The 20,009-nt window shown below is 28.7% G+C and overlaps 1 protein-coding gene and 1 long non-coding RNA gene across 3 annotated transcripts; both read left to right on the forward strand.

Moving 5' to 3' along the window:
- Nucleotides 1-2,873: 2,873 nt before the first annotated feature.
- LOC112760829 (uncharacterized) lies at nt 2,874-4,936 on the forward strand. 2 transcript variants are annotated; one of them, XR_011867962.1, is made up of 2 exons: nt 2,874-3,182; nt 4,574-4,936. It is a non-coding gene; the product is annotated as an uncharacterized lncRNA (long non-coding RNA). The 2 variants fall into 2 exon arrangements; XR_003181254.3 differs by having other exon boundaries at nt 2,881-3,182; nt 4,483-4,936.
- Nucleotides 4,937-13,501: 8,565 nt separating this feature from the next.
- Nucleotides 13,502-15,953, forward strand: LOC112760840 (V-type proton ATPase subunit G-like). The gene is made up of 4 exons (XM_025808147.3): nt 13,502-13,868; nt 14,933-15,021; nt 15,346-15,446; nt 15,545-15,953. Exons 2-4 carry the CDS (start codon nt 14,934-14,936, stop codon nt 15,686-15,688), a joined length of 333 nt encoding a protein of 110 aa, XP_025663932.1. The 5' UTR covers nt 13,502-13,868; nt 14,933; the 3' UTR covers nt 15,689-15,953.
- The last annotated feature ends 4,056 nt before the right edge of the window (nt 15,954-20,009 follow it).

Genomic DNA, 20,009 nt, shown 5'->3' on the forward strand with positions numbered 1-20,009 from the left:
GGTGGGTGATGGACAAAGGACTCGATTTTGGGAGGATGTGTGGCTTCTTGGTGGAGCTCTAAAGGATCGGTTCCCGAGGCTCTTTTCTGTTTCAAACCAGAAGGGATCTGTCATTGGGGTTTGTGGGTTTTGGGATGGGTTAGAGTGGATCTGGAATTTCCAATAGAGGCGTGAGCTCTTCCAATGGGAATTGGAACTTCTGAACCAGATGCATGAGGTTCTGAGACCAATGAAGCTAGAACAAAACAGAGAGGATAAAGTGGTGTGGAAATATGATAGGCAAGGTATTTTTTAACTAACTCGTTTGTGCATGTATGGCAGGAGGAAGTGTTACCAGAGGAGATAACCAGTTTCAGCTTTACTAGGAGTATTTGGAGAGGTTTGGTTCCACCAAGAGTGGAGCTATTTGCTTGGTTTGTACTGCTAGACCGAGTGAATACGAAGGAAAGGCTAAGCCAGTTTGGCATCACTACTCAGGAAGATATTGTTTGTGTATTATGTAATAATGACGTGGAACATATACATCACTTGTTTTTAGGTTGTACTTTTGCGTGGCAGATGTGGAATGCTTGGATATCAGCTTTTGGCCGGCTCTGGTCTTTTTCGGGTTCGCTAAAAGAGCACTTTTTGAGCTGGACAGAGGAACCGAGGAGTAAGGAGAATCAGCGGCAGAGGTTGAGGTGCTTCTACGCGATCATTTGGAACATCTGACTGGAAAGAAATAGGAGGATATTCCAGCATATCAGCAAAGGCGTTGACGAAATTATCAACATGACCTCCTTAGCGCTAATGAGTGGAGCTGTGTGGATCCTTTTTGTTGTTGATGGCAATGCTGGAGATGACGTGAGGATCGATTTCGGGTGGTTGTTTTCAGTTGTTTTAGTATTTAGCTCTTATTTTGTTTTGTTGGATGATCCTGTTTGTTCCACCCTATTGTGTTGAGCTTTGCTTTCAAAAAAAAAAAATAATAACTAATGATTATAACCTATTTTGACTTCTTTATTTTTTGTCTTAACCTGTTTTAAGTTTTGACAGCAAAATAAATTTATCCAAACACAAATTAAATGAGAACTATTGTTTTTGTAAGATGGATTGGATTAACCCAATTTTAAATATCACAATATACATACATTATACACTCACTCACATAACACTAAAGAATTTTTTTCAATACTTGGTGCATTTACTAAAGTTTCAACCCGAATACAGCATATTAAGAGACACATGGGTAACTATTTGAGCTAAGCCTCAGAACTGTCTTTTTCAAGTCACCAAAATTCACTAAGTTTTTAATTTTTGTATTGAACATTCCTTTTTGCTTTTTGGACATGAACGTACGTTTGTTATTTATAGGCTGTAGTATTTTAGGCTAGTTTATAGGCCCACTGCAAGATACAATTTTAGTCCATATAAAATGGGCTTATCCGTGAAAAAATATTAAGGTTTCTAAATTGAGACTGTTACGGTTTAAACCCATCACTTGGACAAAAAAAAAAAAAAAAACCGTCACTTGGACAAGGAAAGTGATAACGTGGTATTAGTTTTGCTAGGTATATATTCACTTAGTAAAAGTATAATTAGACAATGAAAATATTAAATAATGTGAATAATGAATCAAGTTAGGTTGGTTTAGTAGCTAGCTTACTAATCCGCTTAAGCAAGTGTTGGGGGTTCGAATCCTGCCTTGTGCATGCAGCAATCTATTAGCCAGCGGTAAACCCTTAAATGGAGCTCAGTACCGCGACGGATTAGTCCTTGACCTGCCGAGTTGGGAAATTTTGGATGTTTAATTCATTAGGTGTACGGATGGTTATTCTAATATTAAGATTTAGATGTGTAATTTGTAATGTAATGTGTTTTACCTGAATTGGACAAATTTTATGGTCCATTGTTCATGTTGTTAAAAAAAGTCATTGGTTACCTAATATAACCCATTAACTTATTATATTAGCCAGGTACAATTTGGTAAAATTTTTATTGTTAAAAATAATTTATAAAAATTAATGTAGTGTTGGTGTGATTCGGTAATTTTTTTTATAGAGATGCTTGCCTTTTGGATTGCACATACATTTCACTTCATGTTTGATAAATAAATAAAAAATTATGTACTTATATTTTTAGTTTTGAACAATTTAAAGTTCGTTTTTGAATGCACGCATATTTCAAAGGTAAAAAATTTAAAACCAAGTTTTATATTGAATTCATTGTAATTGTTAAAGACAATTTTGTTAAATACAAAATTTATAATTTGTATTTATTGAAAGTTATTTTTATTTTAATTTATGAAATATAGTTACGCAAACTTTTGAGCAACCAAAACTTTACTTAATTGAACCTTAGTATTTCATCTTGAAGATTTTCAAATTCTCTTAGTGTGAGACCTTAACAGAAGGTTCATCATACATACAAGTGAGCAAACCTAAGATAAATTAGGGTGTAATATAACTAAATTACTTAACAATCAAGTATGGTGAAGTTGGAGAATATAATGTATGCCCAAAATGAATGAGAATGAATGAATGTTAATTAATGTATTTGGTAGTCTCATAAACACATGTGATGCAATGCAACAGATGGAATCTGGTCATCATATTTCTAGGAAACATCTAGAATGTGTCGCATTTAATTTCCATTTTGAAGATGATGGGTGGAGGAGAGAAAATGAAGGAATTGTACGTATGTGTGTATGGTTGACCTTTCCAACAAACAATAATTGAATTGGCCTACGATTTTCATGGGCCACCAACAATTAATGTGAATTCGCACACCTTAATTACCTCACCGTATTGGGAACCTTCCTAAGAATATGTCTCCAATATGCTTACCGCGTGACACGTGTCCATTTCATATATAGGTATATATATATTGAGACAGCAGAAGTTGCTTGGAACATAACAATAACAATAAGAATAGGGATCGCATAACCGAGTTTGTTTCCTTAATGAATTAGTAAGGAAGTAGTTGAAAAAGAAACATATATATAAGAAAAAGTCTCTCTTCTTTCTAAGCTAAGCATAGGAGGAGGAGAGAAAGTAATGGCAAAGGGAATCAGAAACCTAAGTTGTTGGATGGAGGTTGCTCCGGCACCGGTGATCTTCCCAACCAAGCCATCCAATTCGCCCAGATTGGAGACAATTGCTGAAGAAGAAGCTGCTGAGGGTTATGACCGTCATCAAAACAAGGTATATAAATGAATTCAAGTAGCAATCCAATAATAACTCTCTCATCTCTTCTTCCATTAATTCTGTAAATATTATCTAGTTTTTCTCTTTCTTTGTAATCCATCATTCGGCACAACATAGTTGCTGTTGCTGATTATTTATGAAATGAAACTGCAGTTTTTCCTGTGGTTTTAACAAAATTCAATCTTCATCTCTATTTATTTATCGATAATATTAATTAAGATCCGGTAGTATGCAGTTAAAAAAAAAAACAGAGACACAAATGAAACAATTTTGATGTAGACTGGAATCGCGTGAACATAGTAACTGTCGGTGGCAATTTTGTGTGTTGTCGTCTCTGGATATATTCTTCAATTGTTTAATGGGGTTCACACTCGAGATGGTACCAAATCTGTCTTCGAATCTCTACTGATTTTTGTTGATTCTTTTACTCTAATTTCTCGCGTCCGTACTAGCTTTAGGCTTTAATATACTTTATTCAACATGTGGAAAGACGAGACTATCCTTTCTACTTTCTAGATAGGCACTGTAAAAGCGACACAACACTTAGGTTCGATCAATGACACAACACTTAGGTACACACTGCAATGCACTATCATCTTAAGCAACCATCATATATTATGTATGTAAATCGTGTATTTTTAGTCTCTTTTAATTCTCACCATACATTTCATGTGGACTCTTCTTATTTAGACATCAACACATTCAAGATTAAACTAATTCACACATGCATCATGCACGTCCGATCTAATTATAAAGAAAAAGTATGGAGGCATAATATATAGTTACAAAAAAAGTACTCATAGTATTAATTATTATACATTTAAAAGTAGAATAACTTGCACTCTCTTAAGTATTGTTTAACTCTAAAAGCAAAAGAACAAAAGCTGGATGTTAAAATGTGATTCTTACCCGAAACTTTAGGATGAGTAGTGTTGAACATAAAACAAAATAAAGATTATTCTATTATAAATCATATAGGTGCATTATCATGAGGTACCTCTACCTTATCACAAGAAACACGTTTTGGCATATTAGCAATGGAAATGTTAAGTGCATCTAGACATTAAAATTTGTGATCCTGCATCTTCTTGGTGGGTGTTATTGATGTAATGTCTCAATTGGCCATTATTTCCAAGAAGCTAAGTATGTCTACACTACAATCACAAGAATACAAATACTTTTCACGTGCGTTTCCCACTTAGAATACTTGACTGATAGTGCCTAATTTACTACTAATAAATTATTATTATTATTATTATTATTATTCATTATGATAACAACACCCTTATATATAAAGGGAAAAGACAAGCCTACTAACATAACAGCAAATTAAAGAGAACATACAACATCAAATTTCATCAAACACCTTCATTGGGTCTCTATTGTAGCACGCACTTCTGTCCAAGGTAGTACATATCATAAAGTGGCATGGCAAATGAAATCAAGTACTTGTTCTTGGCGTCGTGTGTTGTGGAGTTTGCGCCCTCTCCAGTGATTCCTCTGAGGAAAGTTTCACTTTTTCCTCGATTGGAAACTATTGCAGAAGAAGATGCTGAAGAATTGGATGATGATATTGATGAAGAATTGGTCCACTCTATGTAAACTTGCACAAAGAAGAATGGATGGAGTTCCACTTCCACAACAATCGACATTAGAGTTTTTGAGTTTGTCAAGTTGTGGTGTTCAAATAAAGATTTTGTTTTGATTTCCTTTTGTAATCTAATGAATAATTATTACTGTATTCTTCTCTATATTGTGTGGCTAGATCTCATTATTCCAATCTCCATGTCCCAACTCAATTTTTTTTATGGCCGATAATGTTCCGAGGATCGGAAACAACAATAATCAATTAATCATATATGGAAAATAATTGGAAATAAATTTCCTAAAACTTGAAGGAAACTTTCTCTTGAAATTGAATAATATTAATTACACACAATAGTTTTTTTATTTTTTATTTTTTGGATAAACTCTATATTTTTCATTTCCGTAATTAATAAAAAAAATTCGAACCATCCCGAAAGAAAATAGGAGAAAAAAATAAAAATAATAAATTTTTTTACATGTTGTTTGAATGAAAAGAAAATAAATAAAAAAATAAAAAATATTTTTGAATAAAAAATTAAAAAAAAATTATAATAGAATATAATTATCTTATTATCCTTATATATATTATATATAAATTATAATTTATTAATATATTTAAATTATTTTTTAATAAAAAAAATCTAAATTATTTTTTAAAATTTTAAATGTCATAAACTAAAAAATATATCTTTATTTTTTAAATAAATATAAATAAATAATTGTGTAAAAGAATAATAAAAAGGACTGAAATTTTAACATTTGTTATTAAAAGGATAAATCTGAAATTTTAATATTGTTTGGACTTTTCTTCTCAATTTTTTTCGCAGAAAATGAAAAGAAAAAATTTACATCGACCTCATGCCTATTTTTTTGTTTTCCACTCATTTTTTTTTATTTAAACAATAAAAAATGGGTTTTTTCATCCATTTTCTTCTTTTTCATTTTTCTTTCTTCCAAAATCTTCTATTCTAAACAGTGTGTAAGAGAACCCACCCGAAAACAAGGTGAATAAATATCAGTCTCAATTAAGAGTGGAGTGAGTACCCGTAAATAATAATAAAACAAAAAAAATAAAAATAAATGAGTAAAACTTATGATTGTATTTTTTTATTGTTTACTGTACAAACAGTCAATATATATATATATATATATATATATATATATATATATATATATATATATTACAATAGCAAAGATTATTAAATCTTGCCAATTTTTCTAAAATAATTTATATTCTAACAGAACAATGATTCACCAAACTAACCAATTCTAGAAGATATGGAGAGAATAGAAAAAAATAAAAATAAAAGAGTGAGTAAAGCATCATTTGATTTGTTGGACTTTATCGTTGCTATTGGGCTGGTTGGAGATGCTTTTTTTTTTTTTTCAGTTTCATAGTTGTTTATATTCTGATAAATAGGAATGTCATCCCTAGCAAAATTAGACTAATTAATCAAGGATATTATGCTCTTAAAACCTTGTTTTTTTTTCTGCTTTTTTTTTGGACTAAGACCTGGACCAACAAAACCCAGGCCCCAACAGAACTCCTAAGCTGCCACAACAATCCTCATTGGGCTGAAAGCAAAAGAATAAAACAAGCCTCATCCATTCACCAAGAAAATACACAAGGCCTCATCCTTTAGAAAATAAACCTGCAAAATGCTTTTTCGTATCTTTAGCCTGTAGGCTATGAGACTCTATAGGCCGATGCCATCATCATATTCTCTCATTTTTATGAATTTATGACTTTTTTTAACATGGGTAAGCCCTACAAGCAGAACCCAAACCCTATAAGCCCCACCCACCCCAAACCCGGTCCCCAACCTTTTATGATTTATCTCATCCTCTTCGTCGTGTATACGATATTTTTATAAATAACCCTTCAGAGTAACTTTACAGTAGTAACAAAAACTAACTAACTAACTAATTTGTGAGTTTACTAAAATACTAAAATGTCTCGATACCAAAAAAGAAAAGGAAAAAAAAGATAAATACTAAAATGTCTCTTATTATTAACCGGGTCGGTCAATAATATTTTCTCTCCAACTTCTTCTAATAGGGAATAGTGATGTCACTAATCTACGCAGCCCCTTCGATTTCTAGCCATTAAATATTGAATAACACTATATTATTATATATTAATGGATGAAAACGAGAGACTTGAAATTGAATTGAATATACCACTATTCGATGGTTACATTAATATTGAATCTTGAAAGAGAATATAATTCAAGATTTCCCATGAATTTCTGCATGCAAATTTCCATTTCAACTTGAGAGTTACATGCATGATCACCTTGACAATAAGGAGCTTTATATAGGACTACAAATTATTCTGAACCTACATCTGAATTCTGAAGTCTTTCAATTCATCACACAAAGATTAGTAATATTAGTGAGCATGGCTAATAAGAAACTAGTAATTGTGTTTGTGTTTATAGCAACAACACTTCCCTCACCACAAGCACTACACGATGAATTTGATCAAGAAAACATGTCTCCATATTATTATGATATTCAAAAGCCTTCTGTTTCTCCTTTGCCTTCAATTGAACTTAGTGTTGACATAGAGGCTCCTAATAATGATGATGAGGATATTGATCAAAACTTATATGATTCTTCTGCTTCAGCTCCTACTCCTAGTCCTACAGGATTCAAGCCATCTGGGGATATTGAAGACAGTACACCTTACTCTGATGATAATGATGATGATGCTGCTGTTGTTTCACCACGGCCTCAAGTGTTGCCATTCAATTACACAGCTGAAGATGATGCAGGGGAAATAACCAATGAGAGTTTCCATCATGAAGGGTACCATGTTGAGAACAAAAATGTGGTAACGTGTGGGATTTTGATTGGAGCTGTTTGTTTGGTTGGATTGGGGGGATTTGTGTACAAGAAGAACATCAATCAGAAGCGTAAGCAGTATCAACATTTGTTTAATAACAAGAGAGGGGATATATGATGATGACACTTTGCAATTAATTACTTAATTTTATGAGAAAATTTTCATTACCTTTTTTGTGCTTGAATAATCAATCCATATATACCTAATGACTAATGCAATAATACAGCATATAATGGAATATTTGTAACCTTAATTACATAACCTAATTTCATCATTATATATGAATAAACCTTAGAAAACCTATATACTTTCAGTAGATTTATTGCATTCAACTTTTCATGGTAAAATGAACTATAGATTGTACTTGTTGTATAAATATAAGTAAACAATAGAATGTCTATAAATTACCATTACAATTTCCGATTAAAATTTGAGATATTGGACAATAATAACAATATCCTCACAAAATTTTAACCATAAAATCCAAACCAAGTTATATGTTATTTACAATCGTAATGTTTAAGTTATTTTATTAAAATTAATTTGAATTATAATAATTTAATAAATAAAAAAAGTAACATATTATGTATTATTTTTTTTTTTTAATCTAATGTTAAGTATATTAATTTTAAAATAGTTATTAATCAGTTTTAGTAATCTATTTTTTTCAATAAATCAGACATATATACTCAATGTGGCCATAAATAACCTAGTAATACTTTCCACCAACAAATTTTTATATGTTATTTTACCGTGAAGTAAGAATATATCAAAATCAGCTTAAAATGAACAACAAATTATTAGAGAATTATAATGCACAAAATTCTTTAATAAATAATAAGTAATTTAAAACCACTAACATTTATTTAATACACCATATGCTAATACTAAGAGTATTTTTTAAAAAGATATATTCGTAAAAATAGATATAATATTATTAGAAATATAACATAAACAAATATGTTAAATAAAAAGTTAAACCAATATGCTTACCAATACCTTTATTAAATTTTACAAATTGAAAAATAAGTATGTATTTGGTTGTTTGGTGATCACATAGATAATTGAATAATTGAGTTGTAAATTAATCTCACCGTATGCATCTTATTTTTTTCATCTCTAAATAAAGCAAGAATTAAGTGAAATAAGTAGTAATATATAATAAAAAAGATAAAATATTTTACATATGTATAGATAAGTATTACAAAATAAAATTTTATTGTGAAATATTAAAATTCCACATACTCCAAATTATGAAGATCAACCACAATGTAATGGTCACTGCTTTCTATTTTTGATCATGATATAAGCTCTTCTTTTCCAATAAAGAGTCCAATAACATCTAATTAAAAAAAATGAATTAAAAGTATTAAATTAAGGACAAATAAATGAATAATATAATAAATTACTTATAAATTAAAATTTTTTTACCAAATTATTTTATATTAAATGATAAAACTAACAATATATTAATAAAATGATATACCTTTAAAAAAGTCATAATACAATTTTAAACATTTGCATAATTTAAAACCACTAATATTTATTTAATATACCATATGCTAATACTAAGAGTATTTTCTAAAAAGATATATTCGTAAAAATAGATATAATATGATTACAAATATAACATGAAAAAATATGTTAAATAAAAGGTAACCGATATGCTTACCAATGCCTTGGTTAAATTTTGTAAATTGGAGAATAAGTATATATTCGGTTGTTTGGTGATCACGTAGATAATTGAATAATTGAGAAGTAAATTGATTTCACATTATGCACCTTATTTTTTCTTATTTCTAAACAAAAGCAAGAATTAAGAAAAATAAGTAGTAATATATAATGAAAAAGATAAAATATTTTGCATGTATAGATAATTGTTACAAAACAAAATTTTATTGTGAAATATTAAAATTTTACATACTCCAAATCATGAAGATCAACCACAATGTAATATAATGGTCACTTCTTCCTATTTTTAATCATGATATAAGTTCTTCTTTTTCAGTCGAAAGTCCAATAACATCTAATTGAAAAAAAAAATTAAAAGTATCAATGCCCCGGAAGATAGATTATTACGAGCTATACTTGAAATTCAGGTATCCTCCTCAAAGGAAACTTGTCTAAAACTACCTATAGGCGGTAGAAGTCGAGTTGTTGATGTAAGATGGATTCAAAAAAAAAGAGGTTCCAATTATAATCCAGAAACTATTAGAATATATATATTGCAGAAACGTAAAATCAAAGTAGGTGATAAAGTGGCCGGGAGACATGGAAATAAGGGTATCGTTTCCAAAATTTTGCCTAGACAGGATATGCCTTATTTGCAAAATGGAAGACCCGTTGATATGGTCTTCAACCCATTAGGAGTTCCGTCAAGAATGAATGTAGGACAGATATTTGAATGCTCACTCGGATTAGCGGGGGATATGCTAGATAGACATTATCGAATAGCACCCTTTGATGAGAGATATGAGCAAGAGGCTTCGAGAAAACTAGTATTTTCTGAATTATATGAAGCCAGTAAACAAACGTCGAATCCGTGGATATTTGAACCCGAGTATCCGGGCAAAAGCAGAATATTTGATGGAAGAACAGGGAATCCTTTTGAACAGCCTGTTATAATAGGAAAGCCTTATATCTTGAAATTAATTCATCAAGTTGATGATAAAATACACGGACGTTCTTGTGGGCATTATGCACTTGTTACGCAACAACCCCTTAGAGGAAGGGCTAAACAAGGAGGACAGCGCGTAGGTGAGATGGAGGTTTGGGCTCTCGAGGGATTTGGTGTTGCTCATATTTTGTAAGAGATGCTTACTTATAAATCTGATCATATTAAAGCTCGGCAAATAGTACTCGCGACTACGATCATTGGACGAACAATACCAAAACCCGCGAACGCTCCAGAATCCTTTCGATTACTCGTTCGAGAACTACGATCTTTAGCTATGGAATTGAATCATTTCCTTGTATCTGAGAAGAACTTCAGGATTCATAGGAAGGAAGTTTAATTGGATGGAATCATCATTTTTACTCTATGATTAAGAATAAATAAATGAATAACATAATAAATTACTTATAAATAAAACTTTTTTTTTTTACCAATTTATTTTATATTAAACAATACAACTAACAATATATTAATAAAATGATATACCTTTAAAAAAGTCGCAATACAATTTTAAATATTTGCATAAATAAACTATTAAAATTTATGTTATCGGTAAAATGATGCTATTATATAATTTTTTGGCAAGAATTAAAATAAAAAAATAATTTTGTGTAGATTAATACAAATTAACTACGTACCAAATAAAATTAAATTGGATTGTTCATTTATTTGTTTCAATATTTCAGCATGAGCAAGAAAATTGAAATCATTGTTAGGAATTTTACAATCATTGACTGTATTTATTATACGTGACTCCTTCTTAAAAGTTATTCTACACATGTGTACAATCCGAAGATAAATTTCGCTTGATTCCTCAATCACAAAATCTAAGAAGATATTGACCTTCCCCTTAATCAATTCATTCTCAAATATCTTTGCCAAATAATTATTGATTGAACAATGAATTTTATCACACTGTAAAACAAATTAAATATAAAAGAATTATTGTAAAAACTACCCAATAAAAGAGTAATTGGTAAATAAATGATATTTTCTTCTGGATATATAATCTTTTATAGTGGTAAAATAAAAATAGAAGGAATAAAATTTTGTATTTTTATATTATATTAGAAATAGAATTTGATATTTATCCTAATAAAATTAAATAACTAATTAGTTATAATTCATTTATTTAAATAAATAAAATAAAAATATTTTTAAGAATTAATCAAATCAATTAATTGATACAAATAATTAATATAATTGATTTTATTTGATTTGTTGAATTCAAAAAAATAAATTAAGAAATAATTGATTGAATTAATTAGTTGAGATAATTAATTTATTATCATTGATTAGATTTAATGAATTAAAAAAATAAATAGAAAAACATAGGAGACAATAATTTTTTTAACTAAATTAATCTGCATTTATTGTATTTAATTAGTATAAATAACAAATCATCTATATTATTATGTACCTTATAAATTAATGAATTAAAATAATTGATATAAATTATAATAAATTGTGTGATATTTAAATATCTAATCAAATTAATTAGTTGATATATATAATTAATTTACTGTAATAAATTGTATTCAATGAGTTATAAAAAATAAATTAAGAAATACGCTAAAAAGTATGTCACGTCAGCTCTATTGTTAAGTGTAAAAATATAATTTTCATATAATAGAAATATACATTCTTATATATTTATAGAAATATGATTTGGTTCCATTAACTTGCCAAATTTTTTAAATTTGTCACGTATATTCATTGTGAAATTATAATTTTTCTAAAATAAATGTATAAGAGAGAATAATGCTTTCATTTTGGAGAGATAATAAATTCATGAAGAATTGATACTTCACTTTCATTAGTTGATAATGTATTAAATATTGATTTTATATAATTATAATAAAGATATTTTCCTAAATTAGTATAATTATGTATTATTCATTAAATGCTAATTGAATTATAATTGTAATATAATTATAATAAAAATATTTTTCTAAAATAATTTTAGAAGAGAGAATAGTGCTTTTATTTTAGACAAAAAAATGAATTTATAAGGAATTGACACCTAACTTTAATTTCATTAGTTAGGAAAAAATCTAATTTTAGTATATTAAGTAGAAGTAGATTATTATTATTATTATTATTATTATTATTATTATTATTATTATTATTATTATTAAAAATATTTCCGATTGATAATTGATAAGTAATTTAATAATGCAGTAAATATTGATTTTATATATTATAATAAAGATATTTTTCTAAATTAGTATAATTATGTATTATTCATTAAATACATTTATTTTAGAAGAAAAATAGATTCATGTAAAATTGACACTTTACTTTTATTAGTTAAAAGAAAATCTAATTTTAATATATTAAGTAGAAGTAAATTTTTCTTAACATTGTACAAAAAAAATATCATTTTTAATTAATCAAACAAACAATTACAATCAATTACTAATCATCAAAATTTTACTCAAAAGCATATAACTAAAAATAAATTATCTTTATGGTATAAAAAATGAGAGACCTTTGTTAAATAAAAAATTAAAAATTTTATTTGTAATTTATATTGTATCCATTTAAATTTAAGGTAGAATGTGGGTAAAAGATAATAATAAATAAAATAATAAATTTATCAAAATTTGATTACCGTAAACTATAATAAATGTACTCGAATAATTTTATTAATAAAAAACACTAAAAATTTATTATTGACAAAAATATTTTTAAATAATTTAAAAATATGAAAAAAAATGTTAAAAAAAAATCTTATTTCTTTTGTAAATGGCAAATGACTTTTGTATTTGACAACCCGTTATCCATTTGATTCAAAATTTTATAGGAATATTTAAATAAACTATTTACAAAATACACAAAAATTGAGATAAAAATTTGATTTCCATATTTTTATTTTATTTTTTAAAAGTATTATTTTTTACAAAAAAAATCACAAAAAATATACTTAACGAAAAATCACCAAATTTTAAAAATAAAAATATTTCATATTCCTGATCATGCTTGTAAAAAATTGCTCACAATTCAATCTCTAAAGTATTTTTTTGAGAAGACATATTTAATGTTGCATACTTTTATTGCATTTTTAAATTATTTAAAAATATTTTTTAATAATAAAATTTGAGTGTATTTTTATCAATAACAAAATTATTAAAATGCATTTTTGTTAATTTATCTTTTTTAATAAATTTATTATTTTATTTATAAGTAAACAAGAACTCAAATAGTATAGTATTCTCATTCTTACTTACAGATCTCGAATTCAAAACTTATTCCTAATTAAAAAAAAAACGAAGGATCTAGACCAAGAGAATAATTATTATTTTGTTTTGGGAGACAATAATTGGGGGAAGAAAAATAACAAAAATAAATAAATATAATAAAAGTGAAGTTACTGGAATGTCCTCCTGCTCAGACGAAGTACTGAGTTAGAAGATTTAATACGCAAAAACAGAATGGGAGAAAACAAAATTTTGCAGAATTAGGAGAGGAGTAAAAGGAAGTTAAAGGAAGTATTTTTGCGTTTGATCTGATTTCACATTCCTTGTCAATCCGTGTATCTGAATCATCAATCTTGCTGATCACTCTCAAATAGGTACCTTCATATCCGATTACTTCGTTTTCGCCATATATATTTATTTTAGATCAGATCTGCGAATTTTTCTGCCATCGCTACTCTTACTCCGTGCCACGCCGTTTCTTCTCATTCTTACTCACCCTTGACTCGTTTCTCCGTAAACATATTTTCGTTTTTTTTTTTAATTTCTCTATTGCATTCTTTGGAAAATACAAATACTCAACTTGACCTCCTGAATTAGATTTAGATCTCTACGATCTTCTACTTTATATAGTGTTGATTAAGTCCAAGAGATATTATTGTTACTAACTAAAAATAGATTGTGCGCGGTTACACAGCGCAAAGTAGTGATTCATGCCGTAGCGTCGTCGCTGGTCTCAAATTTGTTGAATTATGGATCTGAGTTATCATTTTTTATAATAGCCTGCAAATTTATCATATTTATTTAATTTTCTTGGCTTAGATTATAGTTTCTGATATGGCGTGGGTGGTTTATTTTAAATATCGCTGAATTTTATTTAATTTTTTGTTTCATTGTTTTGATGCACGAGTGGTTTACTTGTTTTGTGCTAGTGTTTAATTGATTATTACAAGTGATTTTAGTTCTGATTATTTGAGATAAATTAAGCTTTCAATTCTCTTAATTTGTTTGTTTGAAATTTTAATTTCATATATTTAATTGAATTTTAATCTTAATTTCATTTTATTTGTGCTGATTTGTTTTTTATAAATTTTTTAAGGCTTAATTAATATCCATAATTATAGTACTCACCGAGTACATTTTACCCCTTTGATAAATTTATTATTTTATTTATTATTATTTTTTATCCACGTTCTATCTTAAATTTAAATGGACACAATGCAGTATGATGGTTATAATTTGCTGATTTTAATAAATAAATATAGTCTTTCTTGTTGTTTAGGTTGTCGATTTTATTTCCAAGGTACAACAGAGGGGGATTTATTTGCTTAATGCTTATCTTGTGATTTATGTTGCCAAAGGATTTACTTTGGTTACTTTCAGCTAGTTTCTTTAAAATAGTTAGTCATTTGTCTATACTTACTAATTTCTTTCATTACAGAATGGCATCAAACAGGGGTCAAGGTGGAATTCAACAATTGTTGGCTGCTGAACAAGAAGCACAAAGGATTGTAAATGCCGCTAAAAATGGTACTATACACCATTTTTTTTCAATTATTTTTTGCATTTGTTACTATTATCTCACTCTCTCTCTCTCTTAAACTAAGTAATCTATGTAAACTAGTTTTTCTTTACTTTTTATTCTTTTGTGTTAGCTTTATTCATTTTTATCAAAAAGGGTAAATTTATGGTTTTTAATGTTGGGCACGGATTAAATGGCAGAACAAGTTCTTGCTGTGCTAATTCTTCTGCACCCTCGTTCATGTTTAGATCTTTATATTATAATTTGTATGATTTATCACAACTCTGTTGTTGTCTACTAATCAATGTGTTATTCTGCTCTTCCAATGCTAGAAAAATTGACAAGGTTGAAACAAGCCAAAGAAGAGGCAGACAAGGAGGTTGCAGAATACAGAGCTCAACTGGAACGTGAGTTTCAACAAAAAGTATCAGATGTAAGTTTTCTATTATATTTGATATTATCGTTTTATCTTATTCAATTTTACGATGTTTTTTTTCTTTATCTTATGTGCATGCTTTCCATCCAATGCAGAGCACTGGAGATTCTGGTGCTAATGTGAAGAGGCTTGAACATGAAACTGAAGGGAAAATCCATCACCTGAAAACAGAAGCCGCAAGAATTTCTGATGATGTTGTAGCCATGCTTCTCAAGTACGTAACAACCGTGCAAAATTAGAATCCTTGTGATTATGTATTGTTGCTGCGGTGTCTTAAATTATGTTGATTATTATCTTGAGTTTGTTGTTTGTTCTAGATACTCTGGAGTCAGTTCCTTACAATATTCTTGTTTTGTTTGCAATACTTGGTATGGTTTGGTATCCTTTTGCGTTGTACTCAAAAGATGATTTCAAGTTGGTTAAAATAAAAAGTTCAGAATGTATGAACTTGCCAACTTTTGTTGTTGATTATAACATTGTGTAAAAGGAAGTTATGTTAGTGTATATCAAGTAAAAGTGTAAAACTAATATTTCTGTTGGAAAACAACCTTAAACCTAAGCTTGAAGCCTTGAACAGAGGAAGAAAGTCCATATTGTCAAAAGAAGTGATAGAATACTATTCACAGAGACTATTAAGATTTATTGTCAACCAGTTTTACCAATGTGAGCAGAACCCGAATGGAACAGTGTTTTACTACACCTCCTTAAAGTCTACACCTGGTACCTAACTGTATCCTTTTGCAACTAAGCGAGCTTTTTTTTTTGTCAGTAGATTGGACAATCCTCAATCCTAGGTACCCCAATGAATTGGACAATCCCCAATCTTAAGTATACAACACACTCACACACTCCTCATATATTTATCACATTTTTCCCACAAATACACCCTCTGGAGTTTGAACTCTAGACCTTAGTAGTGGGGAGGGGGTGAAGTGCCACATGAGCTAAGGCTCTTCGGCAACTAAGCGAGCTTTATACTTGTCTCCTTCATCTCCCCGGAGAAAACTTTCTTTTTGAAGGCCCATTTGCAGCCAACAATTTTCTTGTCTTTAGACAGTTTAACTAAAACCCATGTTTTATTCCCATGGAGAGACTATAAATTTCTCTTACTCACTATTTAGGATTGATCATCTTGAGCGAAAAACTAGAAATATATGAGGAATGCTAGGGGCCAGTAATTTTGGTGTTTTATAACCATCAATTGGCCATCAATAATGTTTTTAATAGTGGGAGATCACTCACTTTTATTTTGATAGTTAAGTATTAGCCAGATAACACAAAAATTGTTGGCCTCTAGACTTTTTCTAAATATATATTATCTACTATATCTTAGACCAACCTAAGATTTTAAAAATTTAGAAGACTTGTAATCGAAAGACCAATAGTATCATTTCACTAACCTTGACAAAAGCAATTATGGTTTACTTTCGTTTATCCAACTCTGGAAATCATATCGGTCTCTTGTAATATACTACGGTGAAAAAATGTTTTAATGAAAAGTGAAGGTTGTTTTAATAATAGAAAAAAATAAAAAATAAAAAACATCATCAACAAAGCATATTCTTAAAATCTTAGTTACAAATTTTTTAAATCTAATTTAATATAAAAAATCCATAAAAATGTAGTACAAGGAAAGGAAGACATTATCACATGCAGATCGTAAGTAGCTATACCCAAGGAATTAATTATTAGCTTAATTTGTCACCTTTTGTATATATCACATGCGCACCATAGATCACTTTGTTGTTCCATTTTAGCGCTCAGTCCCTTCTTCGCTTGTTGATCACAAGGAACCATTCATGCTTTAAAATTTGATTACATACATGTATGTGTAATCGCATCCAATATTTGATAAACTTAAAACATTCATATAGGTATGGTCAATATCTTTGATACTAGAAAATATTTGGATTGTGTTTTTTAGCACTGTAGCATTTATTTATATGTTATGTTGTAATAGCCTATGTAGTTAGAAAAAAATTGACTATTAGATTTTCGAAGACGATGACCTTAGATTAATTAATTTTTGAAAAAGAAAAAGTATCAATTAAGCCTTCTAAAATAGTAAATGGTGGTCATGTATGTTCTTCTGTCAATAAATAATGCAAAATAAAATAAAATTGTTCATGTATTTCGTTATTTATAGTAGTGTATGTCTTCGTTACTATCACATGAGTATAGATAAAAACAATATAGTTTTAGATAGTGAAATATTTATTATCTTTTGAGTTTTTATATATATTTTATCAACTGTTCCCTATTTATCACAAATTCTATTAAAATAAGTGAAGTTTTGTTAAAAAAATTGTTATCTACATGACTATCTTTCATAGATGGATACGTCAAAATAATTAATAATAATAATACATATAATCACCACCGTTAAGTTTAGTTGATGAATTGATAGAAGGATATCATATATCCACAGTTTGTTCTGAAAGACCAAATTAATACTTTTTTTTCTTTAAAAATTGAACTAATTAGTACAAAATCAAAATTTTTATGACGTAATTGTTACTTTACTCATTATTATTTGACACATAATCAATGTGCAAAAGTTAGTAACATAGCTCAATTCGTTAGTAGTTTTATTCTATATTATTGTTGATATTTAATCTATTTTTGTTGCCTAATTATGTATGTGCTTGTATATAACCATAACTGGCATCCACATTTGGGTATCCAATGGGAATAATTCTCTTGTCCTCCATTGCTGAATGCTGATGAGACACTATATTTTGCCCTTCACTTCATTGAGACCCTACATGTTCCACATCCACAACAAATATTTTTACACCTTTAATTTGAAGCAAATAGCGGTTCCCTTGCTTGATGAAAGACCAATAGAATAACATGCGAAAAATACCAAGGCTAAGGTAATTAAGTCCATATATATTTAGTTTCATACACCTTAAGAGAAACGACAAGGCATGTGCAACAGTGCAAACAAGACGACGACTCCTTAGACTACCTATCAATTCCATCAATCAACTTAGCAAATTGCAAATATTTATGGGCCCTCCGATCCTTTCTTTTCACCAACTCAACGATAGGTTTATAAGGTGGTGGAACAATAAAATAACCTCTTTTTTCGTGTATATTTATTTGATATTTGTTTTTATTATTATAAAACAAAGTGTGATTAATATTCCATTTTATGATATATATAAAGAAAATCCTAAATAAATAATAAAAAAATGTAAAATGAATCAAGAGAACACGAATCATTTTCTGATTGGAGTCAGATTATATCGTATGATATAACATATATATATTGATCATAAGAGTAGTTAAGGGGTGGCTTATATATTTATGTAGCATGATCTATGTATCATATATATAAATTATATGAAAAATCTATTTGTATACTAAAATTAGTCATCCGTCGCATATTTATACATATAATATATGTGTTGTTTAACTCATTTTTAATATATATTTTATATTAATAGCTGATTAATATAAATGTAGCAAAGTTGAAATATTATATATATATTGATGGGTCACATACACAGAGGTCGGTGGCTTAGTGCATGCATGGTGATTTCATTTTTGTCCATTGGCAATGGCCATTCTCAATGGAGAAGCAAATGAAAGAACGAGTGTGAAAATATGTTGGCAAAGAGAATCTGAGACACTCTCTTATAAATTAAGTAAATAAATAACATCCAGGATCATGAAGATGAATAGTATATATATATACAGTTGTGAAATAATAATAATAAGGTTACAAGTAGGCAGTAGCTATGTAGATTATTGTTGTTGTTATATGTATGGAGGTGTTGGAGATCTTTATACAATTTTGGAAGGAATTGAAGTTGTTGTATGTTTTATTGGTACATATATAGAGAAATTAAAAGAGACAAGCATACATAGAGCAGGGGGGACCCTTCATATTTGGGTTTGACTAAGATGGAACAATGGAGCATGCATGATGCATGTATGGTACAATGCACATGCATTCAGGGAACGGTGTCTGTACCCCACACCCACACCCACACCCATCGAGGAAGGAACCAACCATCCAACTCTCAATACCATTTTCTTATTTAATTTCTTCTCTCAAATATAAATAGAGAAAAGGCCAGACAGATCTGACTAGGCATCCACGTGATCCAATCAGCTGTTTAGAATTTCTAGGTCATTCCAATCACCCACACACCACACCAATCACAATCAGATCCCTATGCTACGCTCTTGTTAAATTTCTTCTTCTCGATCTACTAATGCAACATACTTAAGCAAACTGTACATATATATATATATGATCATGGATTTGGTTTGATATGAGTTTATATATCATCATAATTCTACGTTTCTATTAATTTAACAAAATTAATATATACACAGTTACTTTATATTTGATAAGGACAAATTGCAAATATTTTATGTAACGCACCGGCCATGTGATGATATTGGATGTACTTTTAGTGGAAATAGTTATAATATTTTGTTTGTTATTGATTGACAAGGTACACAATAATATTTGAGGAGGAAAAATAAATGATAATGCTGTGAAGATCTTCATGGTTAAAATAGTTAGAATGTGTCTTATTTAAT

Source organism: Arachis hypogaea, chromosome 2 (assembly GCF_003086295.3).
Source record: "Arachis hypogaea cultivar Tifrunner chromosome 2, arahy.Tifrunner.gnm2.J5K5, whole genome shotgun sequence".
NCBI classification, from domain to species: Eukaryota; Viridiplantae; Streptophyta; class Magnoliopsida; order Fabales; family Fabaceae; genus Arachis; species Arachis hypogaea.

Bases quoted from the DNA above. Each gene is read 5' to 3' on its own strand.
- LOC112760840 (XM_025808147.3), top strand. From the start codon at position 14,934: ATGGCATCAAACAGGGGTCAAGGTGGAATTCAACAATTGTTGGCTGCT. The intron at 15,022-15,345 runs GTACTATACACC...TTCCAATGCTAG, and splicing joins TGTAAATGCCGCTAAAAATG to AAAAATTGACAAGGTTGAAA. The intron at 15,447-15,544 runs GTAAGTTTTCTA...CATCCAATGCAG, and splicing joins TTCAACAAAAAGTATCAGAT to AGCACTGGAGATTCTGGTGC.